This window comes from Panthera onca, chromosome B1, assembly GCF_046562875.1.
Source record: "Panthera onca isolate mPanOnc1 chromosome B1, mPanOnc1 haplotype 2, whole genome shotgun sequence".
NCBI classification, from domain to species: domain Eukaryota; kingdom Metazoa; phylum Chordata; class Mammalia; order Carnivora; family Felidae; genus Panthera; species Panthera onca.
Genome location: NC_138342.1, coordinates 86,002,284 through 86,019,053, shown reverse-complemented (window position 1 = coordinate 86,019,053; position 16,770 = coordinate 86,002,284). Strand labels below are relative to the sequence as shown.

The 16,770-nt window shown below is 35.6% G+C and overlaps 1 protein-coding gene across 3 annotated transcripts in view; it reads left to right on the top strand.

Moving 5' to 3' along the window:
* The window catches only part of SLC9B2 (solute carrier family 9 member B2), a 51,720-nt gene extending 37,134 nt beyond the window's left edge, over window positions 1-14,586 (top strand). For 2 of the 3 annotated variants that reach the window (XM_078445842.2, XM_078445841.2), the window contains 3 exons: window positions 7,799-7,907; window positions 11,373-11,509; window positions 14,227-14,586. In XM_078445842.2, the coding sequence (XP_078301968.1) occupies window positions 7,799-7,907; window positions 11,373-11,509; window positions 14,227-14,448 (468 nt within the window). In that variant the 3' untranslated portion in view covers window positions 14,449-14,586. The remainder of the gene's footprint in view (window positions 1-7,798; window positions 7,908-11,372; window positions 11,510-14,226) is intronic. The other variant, XM_078445843.2, reaches the window with a different exon arrangement.
* Window positions 14,587-16,770: the final 2,184 nt, after the last annotated feature.

Here is a 16,770-nt window from a genome sequence, read left to right as displayed (position 1 = left end):
ATTTCCATGCTGCCTCCCTATTCTTTGTAAGGGCTACGGCTACAGAGTATTGCATGGTATAGCTGTCCTATATTTAACCAGTCTCCTGATAACAGATTTTAAATTGTTTCTGGTTTTCTACTAAGACAAAAAGTATTTCGGTAAAATATCCTACCTATGCCATATTTCATTAACTCTAAGATGCTATCAAATCTAAGAAGCACCATTTTACATGCTACCAAGAAAGAAAAAAGAATACTGCCTATTAAACTATGACATGACATCCTAATTTCAGAAATTTTAAAATGTGAAAAAAAATCAACAAAATACGACATACGTTTGAGTTTATCTATAGGATAAATTTCCAGAAACAGGATTTCTCTATGAAGGAGTATATACATTGATATTTTGATAATATCAATTTTCCCTTTTAAAAGACTGCGCCAGTTTATATTTTCACCAACAGTATGTGAAGATCTGTCTTTCTGATCTGAGTATTTTCAATCTTCAGATATTTTGCTAATCTGATATGTTAAAAATGTATCTCATTATTGATCTGACTTACATTTCTTTTTTTTTTTTTTTCAACTTTTTTTTTTTTTTTTTTTTTTTTAATTTTTGGGACACAGAGAGACAGAGCATGAACGGGGGAGGGGCAGAGAGAGAGGGAGACACAGAATCGGAAACAGGCTCCAGGCTCCGAGCCATCAGCCCAGAGCCTGACGCGGGGCTCGAACTCACGGACCGCGAGATCGTGACCTGGCTAAAGTCGGATGCTTAACCGACTGCGCCACCCAGGCGCCCCCTGACTTACATTTCTTTATGAGTGAAGCTAATCATCTTTTCCTGTGCTTACTAACCGGTTTGCTCAAAAGCCTGTGCCCATTTTTTTAAAAGGTTGTTTTGGTTTTTCTTATTGATTTTCATGATCATTAATATTATTGATTTTTTTGATATGTACTATGGAAATTAGCTGGTTGTTATTTACTAATTTTAATTTCAAGTTACATCCTTATAGATTTGAACTTGACAGCAGCATATGCTATTCTGTTTAATGGAGAAATTAGATGTAGGTGACCCACCTAAATGCAGCTATATCATTTTGGACAACCTGGAAACAACTGTTCAAAATAATTAAGCTTAAAATAATGCCACATGGAAAAATATGTGAGGGTTAAAAAGCTTGAGGTTAGGTATATAATCAAATTCAATTGAGTGAATCTCTGCAGAGGTAGAATAGAGACAGAATTTCCCTGTGAGTAAAGAACACTCAGATAGGAGGCTCTCGCTGTGTAATCTATGATTACAAAGTTAAGACAAGTATAACTGAATTCTCTTGCTGCAGAGGAGACAGAAATGGTAGGGACAGCCTGGAGCATTGCGTAGAGAACAGTATTGAAGCCACCAGAAAGTACATGGAGATGGATTGGGCTTCGAAGGAAAGTAGAGAGTCCCTTTGAAACTCTGCTCCATGCACTAGATGCACCCCTTGGTTTGCTGCCTTGCAAGACTCTTGGCTCCAGGCTTATTTCAGGTCTACTTTTTTCTTTCCTAGCAACACCTGTATTACTCAATTCTGCTTTCTGATTTCAAGTAACCTAACATTTGACCAGAGCAGAGCTACAGAGTAAACAAACTTCCTAGCATAAATCAGGTACTCTTATCATCCCTTGTCTCCCATAAGCATTTGCTCTTATCAAAACATTTGTTTTTCCATGGCTTCACTCTGCTTGTGGGCTGAAGCAGAGTTATCACCTATCACTGGTCGGTCTTCTATCTAATCTCAGCTCTGGACTTGAGGGCTATACTGCCTCCTTTGCTTCTCTCTGTGGATTCACTGCTCTCTGTCTTGGGTCCTCCCCAGGGCTGCTGACAAATGTGCCCTACTCTTTGAAGCGCTCTGATCTATTCTCTGCCCCAGGACCGAGGTCACAGTTTCACTTTAGTGAAAGATGCTGCTACATTCACGTTGTGACCCTTTCTTTGTCCAACACTTGGGAAGTTTGCCTGCATTGGCATTTTACAAATTGTCCATTCACTTCTTAATAGTAATCTTTTTTCCAGCATTAAAAACGTAAATTACCAAAGACAGTAATTTTTAAAATAAAATTAACTTTATTTTTTAGTATGAAGGTACTATATGCTCACTTTTTAACTTTGGAGGGGGAAATCTGAAAGAAAAGGAAAGAAATCATTTGCAGTTCCTCCATCTAAAGCCAACAGCTCTGTAAACTATTTAAATATTTTAGTTTATTTCCTTTCATTTATTCAACAAGAAAACTCTCAAAAATGCTCATAATAAGCTTTTTCAAACTGAACTTTATGGATAACTGTTTTTATGTTGTCACCCCCTTAAAAATCTTCGAAAATGACAGCCAACTCATTATTTCATACTGTAACAGGTAAAAAGAGGAAAGGGAACTAATAGTTTTTTTCTTTTTTAATGTTTCTTTTTATAATCTTAATTTGATAATTAGATTATTTCATGTTTTTAAGTTTTCATTTAAATTCAAGTTAGTTAACATACAGTATAATATTAGTTTCAAGGGTATGATACAGTGATTCAACACTTCCATATAACACCCTGTGCTCATCACAAGTGCACTCCTTAATCCCATCACTTCTTTTACCCATCTCACCACCCACCTCCCTCTGGTAACCATCAGTTTGTTCTCTATAGTTAAGAGTCTGCTTCTCGGTTTGTCTCTGTCTCTCTTTTTTTCCCCTTGTTTTCTTTTGTTTTGTTTCTTCAGTTTCATATATGAGTGAAATCATATGGTATTTGTCTTTCTCTGCCTGACTTATTTTGCTTAGCATAATACTCTAGCTCCATCCTTGTCATTATAAATGGCAAGATTTCATTCTTTTTATGGCTGAGTAATATTCCATTGTATATATACTACATTTTCTTTATTCAGCCATCTATCAACAGACACTGGAGCCGTTTCCATAATTTGGCTATTTTATATAATGCTGCTATAAACATCGAATTAGTGTTTTGTATTCTTTGGGTAAATATTTACTAGTCCAGTTGCTGGATCATAAGGTAGTTCTACTTCCAACTTTTCAAGGAACCTCCAAACTGTTTTCCACAATGGCTATACCAATTTGCATTCCCACCAGCAGTGTAAGAGGATTTCTCTTTCTCCACATCTTCATCGACCCCTGTTACTTCTTGTATTATTGATTTTAGCCATTCTGACACGTGTGAAGTGATATCTCATTGTAGTTTTGATTTGCTTTTCCCTGATGATGAGTGATGCTGAACATTCTTTCATGTGTCTGTTGGCCATCTGTATGTCTTCTTTGGAGAAATGTCTATTCATGTCTTCTGCCCGTTTTTTAGTAAATTTTTTTGGCCAGTCTGTATGGCTGTATGCTGGGCACTAAGTGGATGTTCTCATTTATTTTCACACACACAAAATAAACTTTAAAAAGTATTACCATTTCTATTTTATAGAGACTATAAATCAGAAAGATATAAATAACATGTCCAAAATCACAAAATTAGAAAATGGCACTGTGATTTAAGCTCAGGTTTACCTGACACCAGAGTTACTACTCTGTGATACAACTGTAGCATTGTTGTTCAGGGCACATTTTTATATTTTTGACATCTATTTGAATAACACATACCAAGTACCTTAGAAACATTATATTTCTACGCTTTGCACTTCAAAATTAAGTGTCTAAATCCCTAAGTGATAGGATAAAAAATAAACAATGAAAGGAGCCATATCATTTGGAATGGAACATATAAGAGTAGTTTTAGCAACAGGGAAATCAAAGGGGAGATTAGTGCCTGTTGCAAGTGTGCATTAGCTACGGGCACAGAAAGACACAGCAAGGCAAGGGAAATTTTGACCAGTTCCAGTTATACCACTCTTCTCAAAAACTGGGGATTATAGAGAAAAGATCATTATAAACCAAAACACAGCATCTGTTAGTCTGCATTTGTCATAATTTTGCCTGAATTGCCTTCAACCCAGCTGAACATAGGTCCGTGTAATCCTACAACCCAGTGGAAGAACTAGGAACACTTTTTTCATATGTACCTCTGGTAACTCTCATATATGGATCTCTTTACCTTACATACACACATACACACACACACACACACTTTTTTTTAACCATTATACTCTATACAAAGCTAAATCCTTAGCCATAGAATACACTCAGTAAATAATAATATAATCCTTATTATTTTGTAACTACTTTGTAGAGCAATACAATATAATAAAAAGAGCTTAAAATTTAAGATAAAGTAATTGGGATTCCAATCCCAATTCTACTGCTCTGTAGCTGTATAATCCCCCCAAACTTACATGCCTTCTCTATTACTCTGTTTTCTCAAACTGTAATAGGAAGAAAATAATAATAATATCAAAAGAATAGTGACTACTATGTAGGAAAACAGATATAAAACAATTGTAAACTCAACAGTGCTATATCAAGGCTGGTTTTGAGTTATAATTTGAAAAGCTAAAATATGCTATAAAACTTTGTTTATGCTATAGTTTTCTGACATTATTTCATACTTCTTTTACTTGGTTTTTCCATATATCATTAATCTTGCCATTTATTGTATTCAAATACGCTCACCTTTTTACAACCTCTGTCATTTTTTTTTCATCTATTTTCAAATCCAGTGCTTCTTCTGAAGACCTTTGTAGCTGTGGGGTGGTTTTTCTGACATACTTTGAATCTTCTGAATCTTGAAATACTCTTTCTGAGAAGGGAGGTATCAGCTTACGTAGGTATTTAAGTCATGGTAAAACTTCCATTTCTGCTCATTTTCTTCCTTTTTCCATCCTTGAAAGTGATTTATGTTTTTGAAAATTCTTGCTACTGCTACAAACAGATGTATAAAGTAGCCTTAAACATTTAGTGTGGACAACGTAGTTTTCATTCCTCTGCTCTCTTTTACACTTAGCCTATTCGATGACTCCATTTTCTTTATAAGCACATTCATTTTGAAGTTATGAAAAAGCATTAAGAGGGTACATTTTGACTCTTCTCCCATTTTTAAGTCTTACAATATATAAACCTATGTCTGATGTTCAACTAGTCTAAAGCATTACAATCAAAAAAACAAATGGTGGCCTTTGTCTACAGTTTAGAAATGAAAATAATTGGATGGAGAAAACTTTTTAGGCCATCTGCTTTCATTGGAATTCTGAGTACATTAAATGTTTTTGAGGCCTTCCCTTAAATAATTAGTCATGGTAACAAAAGGCTAAGTAACCTAAGATTAATAGAGTTGATTTTTGTTCTGCACTAATGTGGATAGCAACTAAAGTCTGAGCTATACCTATGATATACTCTAAAAACTAAATTAAAAAGTAAAATTTAAAGATACGTAGAAAGGTGGGCAACTGGACTCCAGTTTTGGTAGGACAATTTAATTGTCATTAAATGATAAAAGATCTTGGATGTTATATAAACTTCCCATTTTACAGATGAGAAGAAAATAAGGCACTGAGGGACAAGTGGCTTGCATTTAGCAGGTGGCAGTATTTGACCCTAAGCTATTATCTGATTCCTTATGATATGAAAACATAACTCTTTGCATGATGTAGGAATAGAACTGTATAAGTATATCAACCAGCCCCCTCACACATGAGCTCTTTTGTAAGCCAAGAGGAAACAGAATCTTCACCCTAATAAACATACCAGAACTTGTTTAAAAATAAAGAAAACAGAGACACGATGTAATCTTCCTTTGTTAAACTGCTGAATATAGATATAGAAAACCAGATCCTCAAACGTGTGTAGTTATAAGTGTAAAAGTGTTGTCTAAAAATAGATTCTTATTAGTTGACTGGAAAAATCTGTTCAATACAAATTTTAGATACTATGATGGGTACTGCTAAAATGCCCTCTAAAAAAAAGCACTATCAATTTGTTCTCCTACCAATTAGTGAGAGTTTCCTTATAATCACAGATACTTGACATTATTAAAACTTTTTAGTAGTTTTTGTAATGTAATGCCTCCTCAAATGTGACATATCATTTTAATTTGTGTCTCACTGATTACTGAATTTTAACATCTTATGTTTTTGGCCATTTGTGTTTCTTCAGCTATGAATTACTTGTATATATACATTGCCCATTTTTTTTTCTTTTACTTTCTATTTCTTTTTCTTATTGCTTAGATTTTGCTCCTTATTCTGTTATGCACAGTACAAATATTTTCTCCTGGTTTGTCATCTTTTTGTTCTTTGTTTGTGTATGGTTTCTGTTGCCACAAAACATTCTAGCCTTGCTATAGTCAGTTGTGCCCATCTTCTTTTAGGATTTTGGCACTATGTGTTATAAAGTTAGTACTTTTATCAGTTAGGATCTTATCAGGCAAGGGAAATCACATGATAACTGGAATAGGGAAAGTTAATTATTAACCATACCAGGGGATCAGATAACAAGAGATTGGCTTGTAAGATGTAAAGTACCCCTGAAGAATATAGGAATAAGCTATAAACTCCTAGTGCTCAGATTAAGCATCCCCTAAGACCTCCCCACTCCACCCCACCTTCTCCCACCCCCAGGGCTCAGAATCCAGATCATGTTAGAAAGCCTTTATTCCCTGGATGGTGGAGAAGGCAGCCATGGTGCCCCGCTTGGACAATTTGCTGGAAATCTATACTCCAAATTCACCTTCTAGCATGCATGGGGAGGTATTTTGCCCAAGGGAATAGGCTATGAAACTCCCTTGCAGTAAGCTAGGAGCGGCTGCTGGCCACTGGGTGCTGCTGGCTGCCATGCACTATAGAAGCCCAGCACTGGAGAAGATACCTGGGTGCTGAAGAAACCCAAGTGTGCTATAGGATCCTGCTGGGAGGAGCCCCAGAAATCAGGAAGGAGAGTATCTTCCTTGCAATATCTCTTCAGCACTCTCTACTGACAAAATTTAATATGATGCCAGCTGGCAAAAGAGAAATATTTAAAGGCTTAGCTTAATTTTCTGCAGAGCAACAATGAAATGTGGATTTAGAACCAAGGGGTAAAAAATTAACAAGTGGCACAGCATTTTACTAGACCTGAGTTATATTTCTGTGCATGATTTGAGACAACCTTAAATGATGTTTTCTATAAAGATAAAATAAAATGGGAAACAAAGGGCCATCAATAAAGAAATGATTGAATAAACTATGGTACTACCATACTATAGATTACTATATAACAATAATGAGATGTGTATCTAGATATATGTGCTACTATTATAAGATCTCAAAATCATATTGTCAAATGAAGATTAACATAAAATTTTAACTATAAAATACTAGGTATTACATATGTACATACACACGTATCATATATTTAGAAGTAGAAACCCCCCTAAGATTATTTTATTAGACTTTTTATAATTAACATCCACTTGCAAACCAACTCTAAAGCACCTCATATAATAACTGTGTTAGAAATATCTTTATGCAGTTTTTTGATCTATTTTAGCTAACCTCTTATTTATAGGTATCACAGAAATAGGGACACCTGGGTGGCTCAGGCGGTGAGCATCCGACTTTGGCTCAGGTCACAATTGCACAGTTTGTGGGTTCGAGCCCCGCATCGGGATCTGTGCTGACACCTTGGAGCCTTGAGCCTACTTGGGATTCTGTGTCTCCCTCTCTCTCTCTACCCCTCCCCTGCTTGCACTGTCTCTCTCAAAAATAAATAAACATTAAAAGAAAAAAAAGATGTCACAGAAATAAAGCCTATCTCAGGTCAAATTGACTCAAATTTCAAATTAGTAAAATTCTTAGAACTTGTAACTTCATGTAATAAAAATCTGTGTGTGGGTGTGTGGGTGTATTTCTTTTAGGCAGATGTTGAAAAAATTATTGCAGTTGCCTGGTACATCTTTCAGCCCCTTCTGTTTGGACTGATTGGAGCAGAAGTATCTATTGCATCTCTCAGACCAGAAACTGTAGGTAAGAATTTCAAAGTAGTACTTTTGTTAGAATCAACTTCTATATTCAGTGGAATACCTTTATTAGGTATATTTATTGTCACAATTATATAAAAAGCTAATAATGATCTAAGTCTCTTACAGGAGTTGGCTACAAAGTAATATTTGTCAATCTAAGGCATAAATTTTATACCTTTAATATTATTCTTTGTAAAGTAACACTGCTAACTACTATCTAGAAAATGCAGGTCTTAAAAGTTTTTTCTAAGGATAAAAATGTTCAATTAGACTTGTTCTTATCAAGGGCCAGAATTGCAAAGATAACTACTCAGTTCTATAATATACATCCATGGAACAGAAATGTCCATTCGAGCATTCATTCATTTATTTATTCATATATTTGAAAGCCATCATATTAAAACTTTTTTTTCGTAACACCACACTTAAAAATTTATTTGTACCCATGTACACACTATTTCTTCTTTCTGCTCATTCCATATTCTTTCATCTTTACTAGGAATCTCATGTCCCTGCTACTTTCTTCTGGATCTCACACATCGATTCTTCCCCTTTTCTCATATACCTTCAAATATCCATGTCACAGTTCTTTCCTCTTCAGAATTTAAACGAACTCTAATCTCTCCTATCTCAGTGTCTTTCCATTCCAATACATACTACAACATGGATGAACCCAGAGGACAAATACTGTATGATTCCACCTATATGAGGCATCCACAGCAGTCAGACTACAGAAACAGAAAGTAGACTGGTGCCAAGGACTTGGGGGAGGGAGAAATGAAGTGTTAAATAGGTCAATTTGCAAGATGAAAAAATTCTGAAGATTTGTTGCACAAAAATGTGAATGTTTAACTTAATGCTACTTACCTTGTACACTTAAAAATGGTTACGATGCGGGGGGCTCTTGCGTGGCTCCATCAGTTAAGCATCCGACTTCAGCTCAGGTCTTGAGTTCGAGCCCCACTTCCAACTCTGTGCTGACAGCTCAGAGCCTGGAGCCTGCTTCAGATTCTGTGTCTCCCTCTCTCTGCCCCTCCCCCTCTCGCACTCTCTTACTCTCTCAAAAATAAACATTAAAAAAAATCTTAATAAAAAAATGGTTACGATGGCAAATTTGTTATGTGTATTTTACCACAATTTATATTTATATATAAATATGTAAATACATAAAATTTCCTTTCTCCATTTCACTCCCCCCCCCCCCATCTACCATGCTTCTTCTTTATTCCTCTTTTCAAACTTTTCCAAAGAGGTAACTGTATCTCCTTTTTCCATTTCAACTCTCACTCTGTTCTTCAAAACATCTCTGCCCAGCTTTCACCCATCGTACAACCAACCCTGCTCTCACCAAGGTTATATTGCTAAATATACTGAATACTTATCAGTCTTTTTTTTTACGTGATCGTTCAGCAGCATTTGATGCTATTGACCTCTTTAAAATACATTTTACATTGAATTCTGAAACTTCATATTTTTCAATGCCCTTTGAGTCCTCACTTACACTGTATATGGCTTAAATTCTACTCTTCATCTAAGTTCTTCCAAAGCCTTCTGTGCTTCTCACTCTATATCATTTTTCTGGGCTCATCTATATTCAGTAGCTTTGATTATAAACTATATAATTCCAAAATTTTTATCTCTAAATCAGTGTATCTAATTGCTGATTGGAAATCACCACTTGTAAATCTCACAAAACTTCCAAGTCAATATGTTCAAAACTTCTAAATCATCTTTTCCCCAAACCTTCAATGTTTCCTCCTGGAAATGAACCAAATCATCCCTTTGGTTTCTTGTACTTCAGGCAACAAGTACTTTTGAACCCTACCAACCTGATTTGCAACAAATGATGATAAGAGCAATGTCCTTCTATACAGAGCCACACTTTTTTGTAAAGAAGCCATATTGCAGATTCACAGTAGATCCTCCAGCAATGTCTATCTGGTGTTTTACTAACCTTTGAACTTGAGAAAGTCATTGATCCTTTCTAAACTTCATTTTTTTTCAACTGTAAAATAAGAAACATTTCCCCACAGGTTGTAAGGATTAAGTAATGAGTGCACTTAAAGCTGAATGCAGAACCTAGCACACAGTAAACACTCAACAAATGTTACTTTTTAGAAAATCACCCTCTTAGCAGTCACCTTAGCTCAGGTTAGCACCTTTCTCAGGTTCAGTAGCCTGTAGCAGCCCTAGTCACAGTTCTTGTTTTGCAAATCAGGATGAACTTATCTCTGAGCAAAGGATTCTAAAGGACTGAATGAAGTATCTGTGCACGTTAACCAGGGCTAATGGGCAGTCAGTGTACACACCAATATGGTGAAACAGATGTAGACTGCCAGTGTCTATTCTGATAGGTTAGTGCCCAGCCAGCTCTGTCCTGATTGGCTAATTGCTTCCATACTGGCTGATAAATATCTTCAGTGTCACCTCTGGTTTATACTCTGTAAATAGTTCTCAACCATTTTGATGAAGACATTAATGTTTTCCTCCTCTATGACCTCTTACCAGTATGTTTATATTGCCCTTACCTTATAGCATATTAATTAGCTGTTTATGCTTCTCTTCTCCTCTGACTTTGAATTTCGTAGAGGCAAAGTCTGCACATTATGCATTTTTGTATACACAATACGTAGTCCAAATCCTGTCATGCATAGTTATCATTTAATGAATTCTTGTTGAATAAACACATGGAAGAAAGTGTGGTTCTTGCTATACAGCTTAAAAGAAATAACATTCAAATCTCCTTTGTAATATATATCAAATATCTCTTTTTTTTTTTTTTTTTTTTTTTTTTTTTGCTATGGAGAATTTGTGCTCAACCTTTTTCTTTCTTTTATTAAATTTTTTTAAAATTTATTTATTTTTTAATTTACATCCAAGTTAGTTAGCATATAGTGCAATAGGGGCACTATATGATTTCAGGAGTTGATACCAATGATTCATCCCCTATGTATAACACCCAATGCTCATCCCAGCAAGTGTTTTCCTTAATGCTCCTTACCCATTTAGCCCATCCCTCCACCCACAACCCCTCCAGCAACCCTCGGTTTGTTCTCTGTATTTAAGAGTCTCTTAGGTTTTGTCCCCCTCCTGGTTTTTATATTATTTTTGCTTCCCTTCCCTTATGTTCATCTGTTTTGTATCTTAAATTCCTCATATGAATGAAGTCATATGATACTTGTCTTTCTCTGACTGACTAATTTTGTTTAGCATAATACCCTCTAGTTCATCCATATATCAAATATATTTAATTAATTTCTGGTTTAATCTAGGAAAAATAACTTCTTTCAAACATGTGGTTTGATCCTTAATGTTGATGTTTTGATAAATTATGCCTAATCATTTTTGTCTTTTTAATTTTTTAATATATTTAGATAATTACAGTTGATAGTATTTTGAATCAATAACCATGAGTTTCATTTTCTCCCTCAGTATTTCATTACATCTAAAAATTAAGTATTTCTTACAGGCCTTTGTATTGCCATCCTCGGCACTGCAGTATTGATACGAGTTTTGACTACATTTCTGATGGTGTGTTTTGCTGGTTTTAACATAAAGGAAAAGATATTTATTTCTTTTGCATGGCTTCCGAAGGCCACAGTCCAGGTAATAATGGATAGGATGGCTTAGCATCTTAACTCCTATTTATATATGGTATCTTGAACTTTTGAATAAGAGGGCTAATTCAAATTTGGTGAAAAAATGTAATTGAAGACTGATTTACAAAAAGGGTTTATACTAATCTACTGTTTAAAAGTTTTATTTTGAGTATATTCATTTCCTAAATATGATGGCTCATTTAAATTTATCTGGATCACCAGATTTACTTAAATCAACTAAAAATCCAATATATCCCTACACTAAGCAGAAAGTAGTAGTCACAGGAAGAAAGTGTTTGAATTTTTATCAGTCAGAGTTCTCTAAATCACCCAGAAAGATAGTTGTCAATCTTTTGACAGCTTTGCATTTCAATATCTTCCAAGAAGAGAGTAAAACAGAAATAGCATGGCCCATCTTAGTATTTGGAAATACTTCAGTGTCCGTATGACTAATGATCAGTTATGCTTGACCACAGTCTTTATATATAAAGGAGAAAGATTTATTAAAAACAATTAGGAAAATGCTTTATTGCCTTCCTAGATTATTGGTTGATATTAAAATTTTCAAACTAGCCGAACCTCCTGTCAAATGTATCAATCACATGACCCCAAAACTGTGCACTCTCATGAGCAAGGCATGAATATAGGTGCTTGAAATTACTGACCACGTATTTGATAGAATTTAATTACTAATTAAATTACAACTGTGTAGATTATTATTTGTTGCAAATGTAATATAATTCTGATTATGTTCCATATTTTCAAACTAAACATAGCACACAAGATTTAACTGTCTCTTCTCTGATTATTTTGCAGTTGTTTAAATATGCACATTTCTGTTTCATGAAATGAAAATCAGATGTTCTTAATTTAGGAAGCTTTTGGGGATATGTATGCTCTATAACTATGCCAGATTTTGTGTGGCTGTGAGCTTCGGCATTATTCCAGAGAAGTTTTCATTTCCATCAGACTTTCAAAGACGTCTGAGACATAATGGATAAGAATACTGTGAGGTTAATAGTACAGTAAGTGAAATAGTTTCTCCCTCAGAGTGCCTTCAGCTTCCTCGCTACCTTTGGTAACTTTAGTGGGTAAATATCAAATAATCACTCTAGTAGCTTTGGTATGAAAGATTTGTTTCTAAACATTAACATTTGGAAAATGACACTTTCCTGCTTTCAAAGCCAATTATAAAATAAGGAAACATTATCCAGAACCTGTTGAATAATGTATGTTCTGTGAAGTAAGTATTGTATAAAAAATTTTTTCTCCTCTTGCCACTGCCCAAGAAACAAAACTGTCTTATATGTTTTTTCTACATTAGTGTTTTTCAAACTTTTTTGCTCATGTATACTATAAGAAATATATTTTAAATCACAACTCAGCATATGTACAAGCCCCAAAACACACATGCATACTCACACACACAACAGAAAATTGAAAACTACACATCGTAGTATGTGCACATCTTCTCAAGAATTCTTGAAATGTTGTATTAGTTATGGTACAAGGTAAACTGCAATAACCACGAACCTTCAAATAAATTATCTGGGCATTCCAGAGCTGGCAGCGTGGCTACTACCCTCAGTGTGTGCCTTCCACCCGTGAGTCCACCTAGAGAGCAGTCTACTAATAGCATTTATCACTTCTGCTTGCCTCTCAGTGGCCAGAACTTAGAAACATAGCTTCATCTAGTTGTAAAAAAAACGCTGAAAAAAGTCTCTTTGTACAGTAATTGACCAGCTGAAACTCAAGAGTTTCATTATAGAAGGATAAAGGGGCATTCAGATATTTGCGGGCAATTAGTAGTCTCTGCCATGTGTCTTATGCACACTGATATTTTCTCTTCTGTTTGATTATCCTCCAGGCTAACATTGTTGTGTTCTGTGGAATAAGGGAATAACCAGATCGTTTAATATGTTATTTTGCCATGTGCACTGATAATACTGCATTTTGCCTGTAAAAAAGGAAACAAAAATTGTGTAAGGCTTTTCAAAAGCCAAATCTTAAATAAGACATTTTACCAACTCCCAAGGCAAAAATTAACTAAATACTGAATAACATTAATTTCAAGTTTTGAAGGTGCCTAACATTTTCAAGTTTCATGATGTTTAATAATTAGGCTCTAAAGCAAAACATATTCTTTTGTTTGTTGTTTAATTTTTTTTATATAATTTATTGTCAAATTGGCTAACATACAGTGTATACAGTGTGCTCTTGGTTTTGGGGGTAGAGTCCATGATTCATCGTTTACATACAACATGGGCTTTTATTATTATTGTTGTTATTTAAAACTTCACCATCTTCCAGTATCACTGCATTTTTTCATCTTGTTTTTTTTCTTAATTCAGAATTCTAAAGATAAAAGAATGAGATGACCAGTAACATTCAGCTTTACTCAGGAGGAAGTTAGTATATAAGATCATGTTATAGTTAATTAATATTGTGAGTCTGCGTTTGCCTTTTGTTTTGAAATATATTTGCCTGATACTTTTTGTAACCCTACCTTATGCAAATAGGTACATATGAATCACTATTCTTTCCCCAAGCAAGGACAGGGAGAGTTTTCAGACAAAACTAACTGCAGTATGCTTTGAAGGAAGACTAAGAACTTTCTTAGTTGAGCAAGAGAATAAGCCATTTGTTTTTGCAAATGAGAAAATAATTCACCTTTTTTCTGTGTGCTTGTCTTATGTTTACAATGTTACCTTTAAACTTGTATAGGCTGCCATAGGATCTGTGGCTTTGGACACAGCAAGATCACATGGAGAGAAACAATTGGAAGAATATGGAATGGATGTGTTGACAGTGGCATTTTTGTCCATCCTCATCACAGCCCCAATTGGCAGTCTGCTCATCGGTTTGCTGGGCCCCAGGCTTCTCCAGAAAGCTGAACATCAAAATAAAAATGAAGAAGTTCAGGAAGAGACTTCTGTACAAGTTTAGAGGTGAAGAGTGAGAATGCTGAATATAATGATTAGAAAGCTGCTACCAGAGCTAATTTTATCAACTACCAGAGGCTACTTTATCTAGATGGATATTGAGATATGTAATGTTTAAACCTTAAATGTAATAGAAACAAAAGTGTGGCTATTTCTTTAAAGAGCATTTTCAGCCATTATCCTTTCCATTTGTATGGTAATATTCTACAACTCCAACCTGATTTCTCGACCTTTTTTTTTTTTTTTTTAAATAAGTCTTCATCATATATCTTAATTTGTTTAGGGACATATACACTAAAATGTACTACCACAATTTAAGATTAACATGGAAAACATCAAGTGCAGTATCCTATTCTATTAGCCAACAGCTTGTTCTAACTTACTGTAACTGTCATAATTTCATGATTCATAGTCACCTAACCTTTCATGCCTTGACATATTTTTGACTCCTCTTTTCTTTTTTATTTTTAAATACCATAATGCAATCCCCCATTAATTTCTACCCCCACTTTATGCAATTCCCCATCAGTTTTACCCCCACTTTCTGTGCCAATCTGCCTCTACTCCATTTCTACCTCTCTTGCTACCATTCTGTGTAGTATTGTAACTGATTGGTCCCACCAAAATTTCAAGTATGCAGAGTATCTTCATTGGCTCTTCCTCTTGCAGCTATGCACCTAGACAGACCTTATCCTGTCTCCTAGGTGGCAACACAGAGTCTCCCATTTTAGTGGCCAATCTGAGTTTGCCTTAAGGAGTGCCCTGATTCAGCCTTTTCTTATTAAAGGAATAGATTGTGTTAAATGAATAGATTACAAATATTCTGATCCTACCAAGCTGATCTGCATAAAGCCTATCCATTCCTCTCTTGTCCTCAGACTACTGCTCCAGACCCTTTCTCCATGACTTTCACCTCTGTTCAAAACCAACTTAATTTTTATTAAGCTAACATAATATGAAGCCATAATAGCTTCAATTTTTATATCAGCCTGACTTTGGTTACTTTATGGTACTGTGTTTCCTTCTAGTTTTTGCTCTTTATTTGGATTGGATTAATTTATGCCGAAGTTCAGATAAATATTTCAAACTGAACTTCATTGGTTAGATGCACCTTGGTGGTAGCAACATAAACTTAATGCTCATCTGTTCCTCTACTTTTGCAGGCTCTGAAACTGGATTCCTTCAATAAATACTTAGTGGAAGCCTTTGATGACCTAGGCATGTCATCAAAACTATTATTGCTCCTGTCCTTAAGGATCTGACAGTCTAGTAGAGGACACAAATAAGAGATTTCAAAGCAATATGATATGTGCTATGATGCAGAAAATCCAGGAGTGCTGAGGGGCTCATAACAGGAGCACCCTCACAATCCAGGGGTGGTACAGTTCAGGCACAGCTCCCAGACAGAGTAAGGCCTGGGCTAGGATATGGGGGATGCTTAGAACATAGACAGCAAAAGGCATGTGAGGCAAAAGGCTGCTGTAGTTAGTGCTAGGTCCCATGTTCTCCAGTAGTTTTTCTCCAGTAACAGCTTTGAATGCTTGTTAACGTATACAAAATACAATTAGTATAAGTAAATGAGAATGTTGTTATAAATATTCAAGGCTCCAAAGAAGAATTAGAAGTGGAAATTCACAGTACAGAAATGGTGCAAGAGGCCATTTGGCCACTAGCAATAGCCTATGCCATTTTGGAGGGCATAAAACAGGTTCTGTCCTCCCTCTCCTTGGTGGGCAGCCACTATCTAAGTGCCTAAAAATGTCCAGTATGGTCCAGTATGGGCCTATGCAGGGTTTGTAACTGAAGTCTCAGGCTTATCACCACATCATGAGTCACAGCTATTGACTTGGTTGAACTCAGAGTTAACTAGATACAGAGTGTTGACTCAGGCCAACCAAACTTACACCACCCCAACACAGATAGAAACAATTACCCTGACCTCTGAGTTCCTGAAAAAAGGATGTAAGTACCCCATACATACTTCTGTCAAAGCATTTATAATCTTTTTTCAGTTTGTTTACATGCTTGTTTCCTATTACATGAGCTCCTTAGGGGTGGGAGCTTTGTCTTGGTCATCTTTGGATACACAGTACTTTGCACAGGGCATGAAACACAGTAGGCATTTAATAAACTTTCATCGACTGAATCACTGAGGGGATCCTATTCCAATATAGAAAACTACCTGCCAGGGGTGCCTGGGTGGCTCAATTGAGCTTTCAACTCTTGAATTCAGCTCCAGTCATGATCCCAGGGTTGTGGGATCGAGCCCCCACCAGGCTTCATACTGAGTGCTGAGCATGGAGCCTGTTTAAGATTCTCTCTCTCT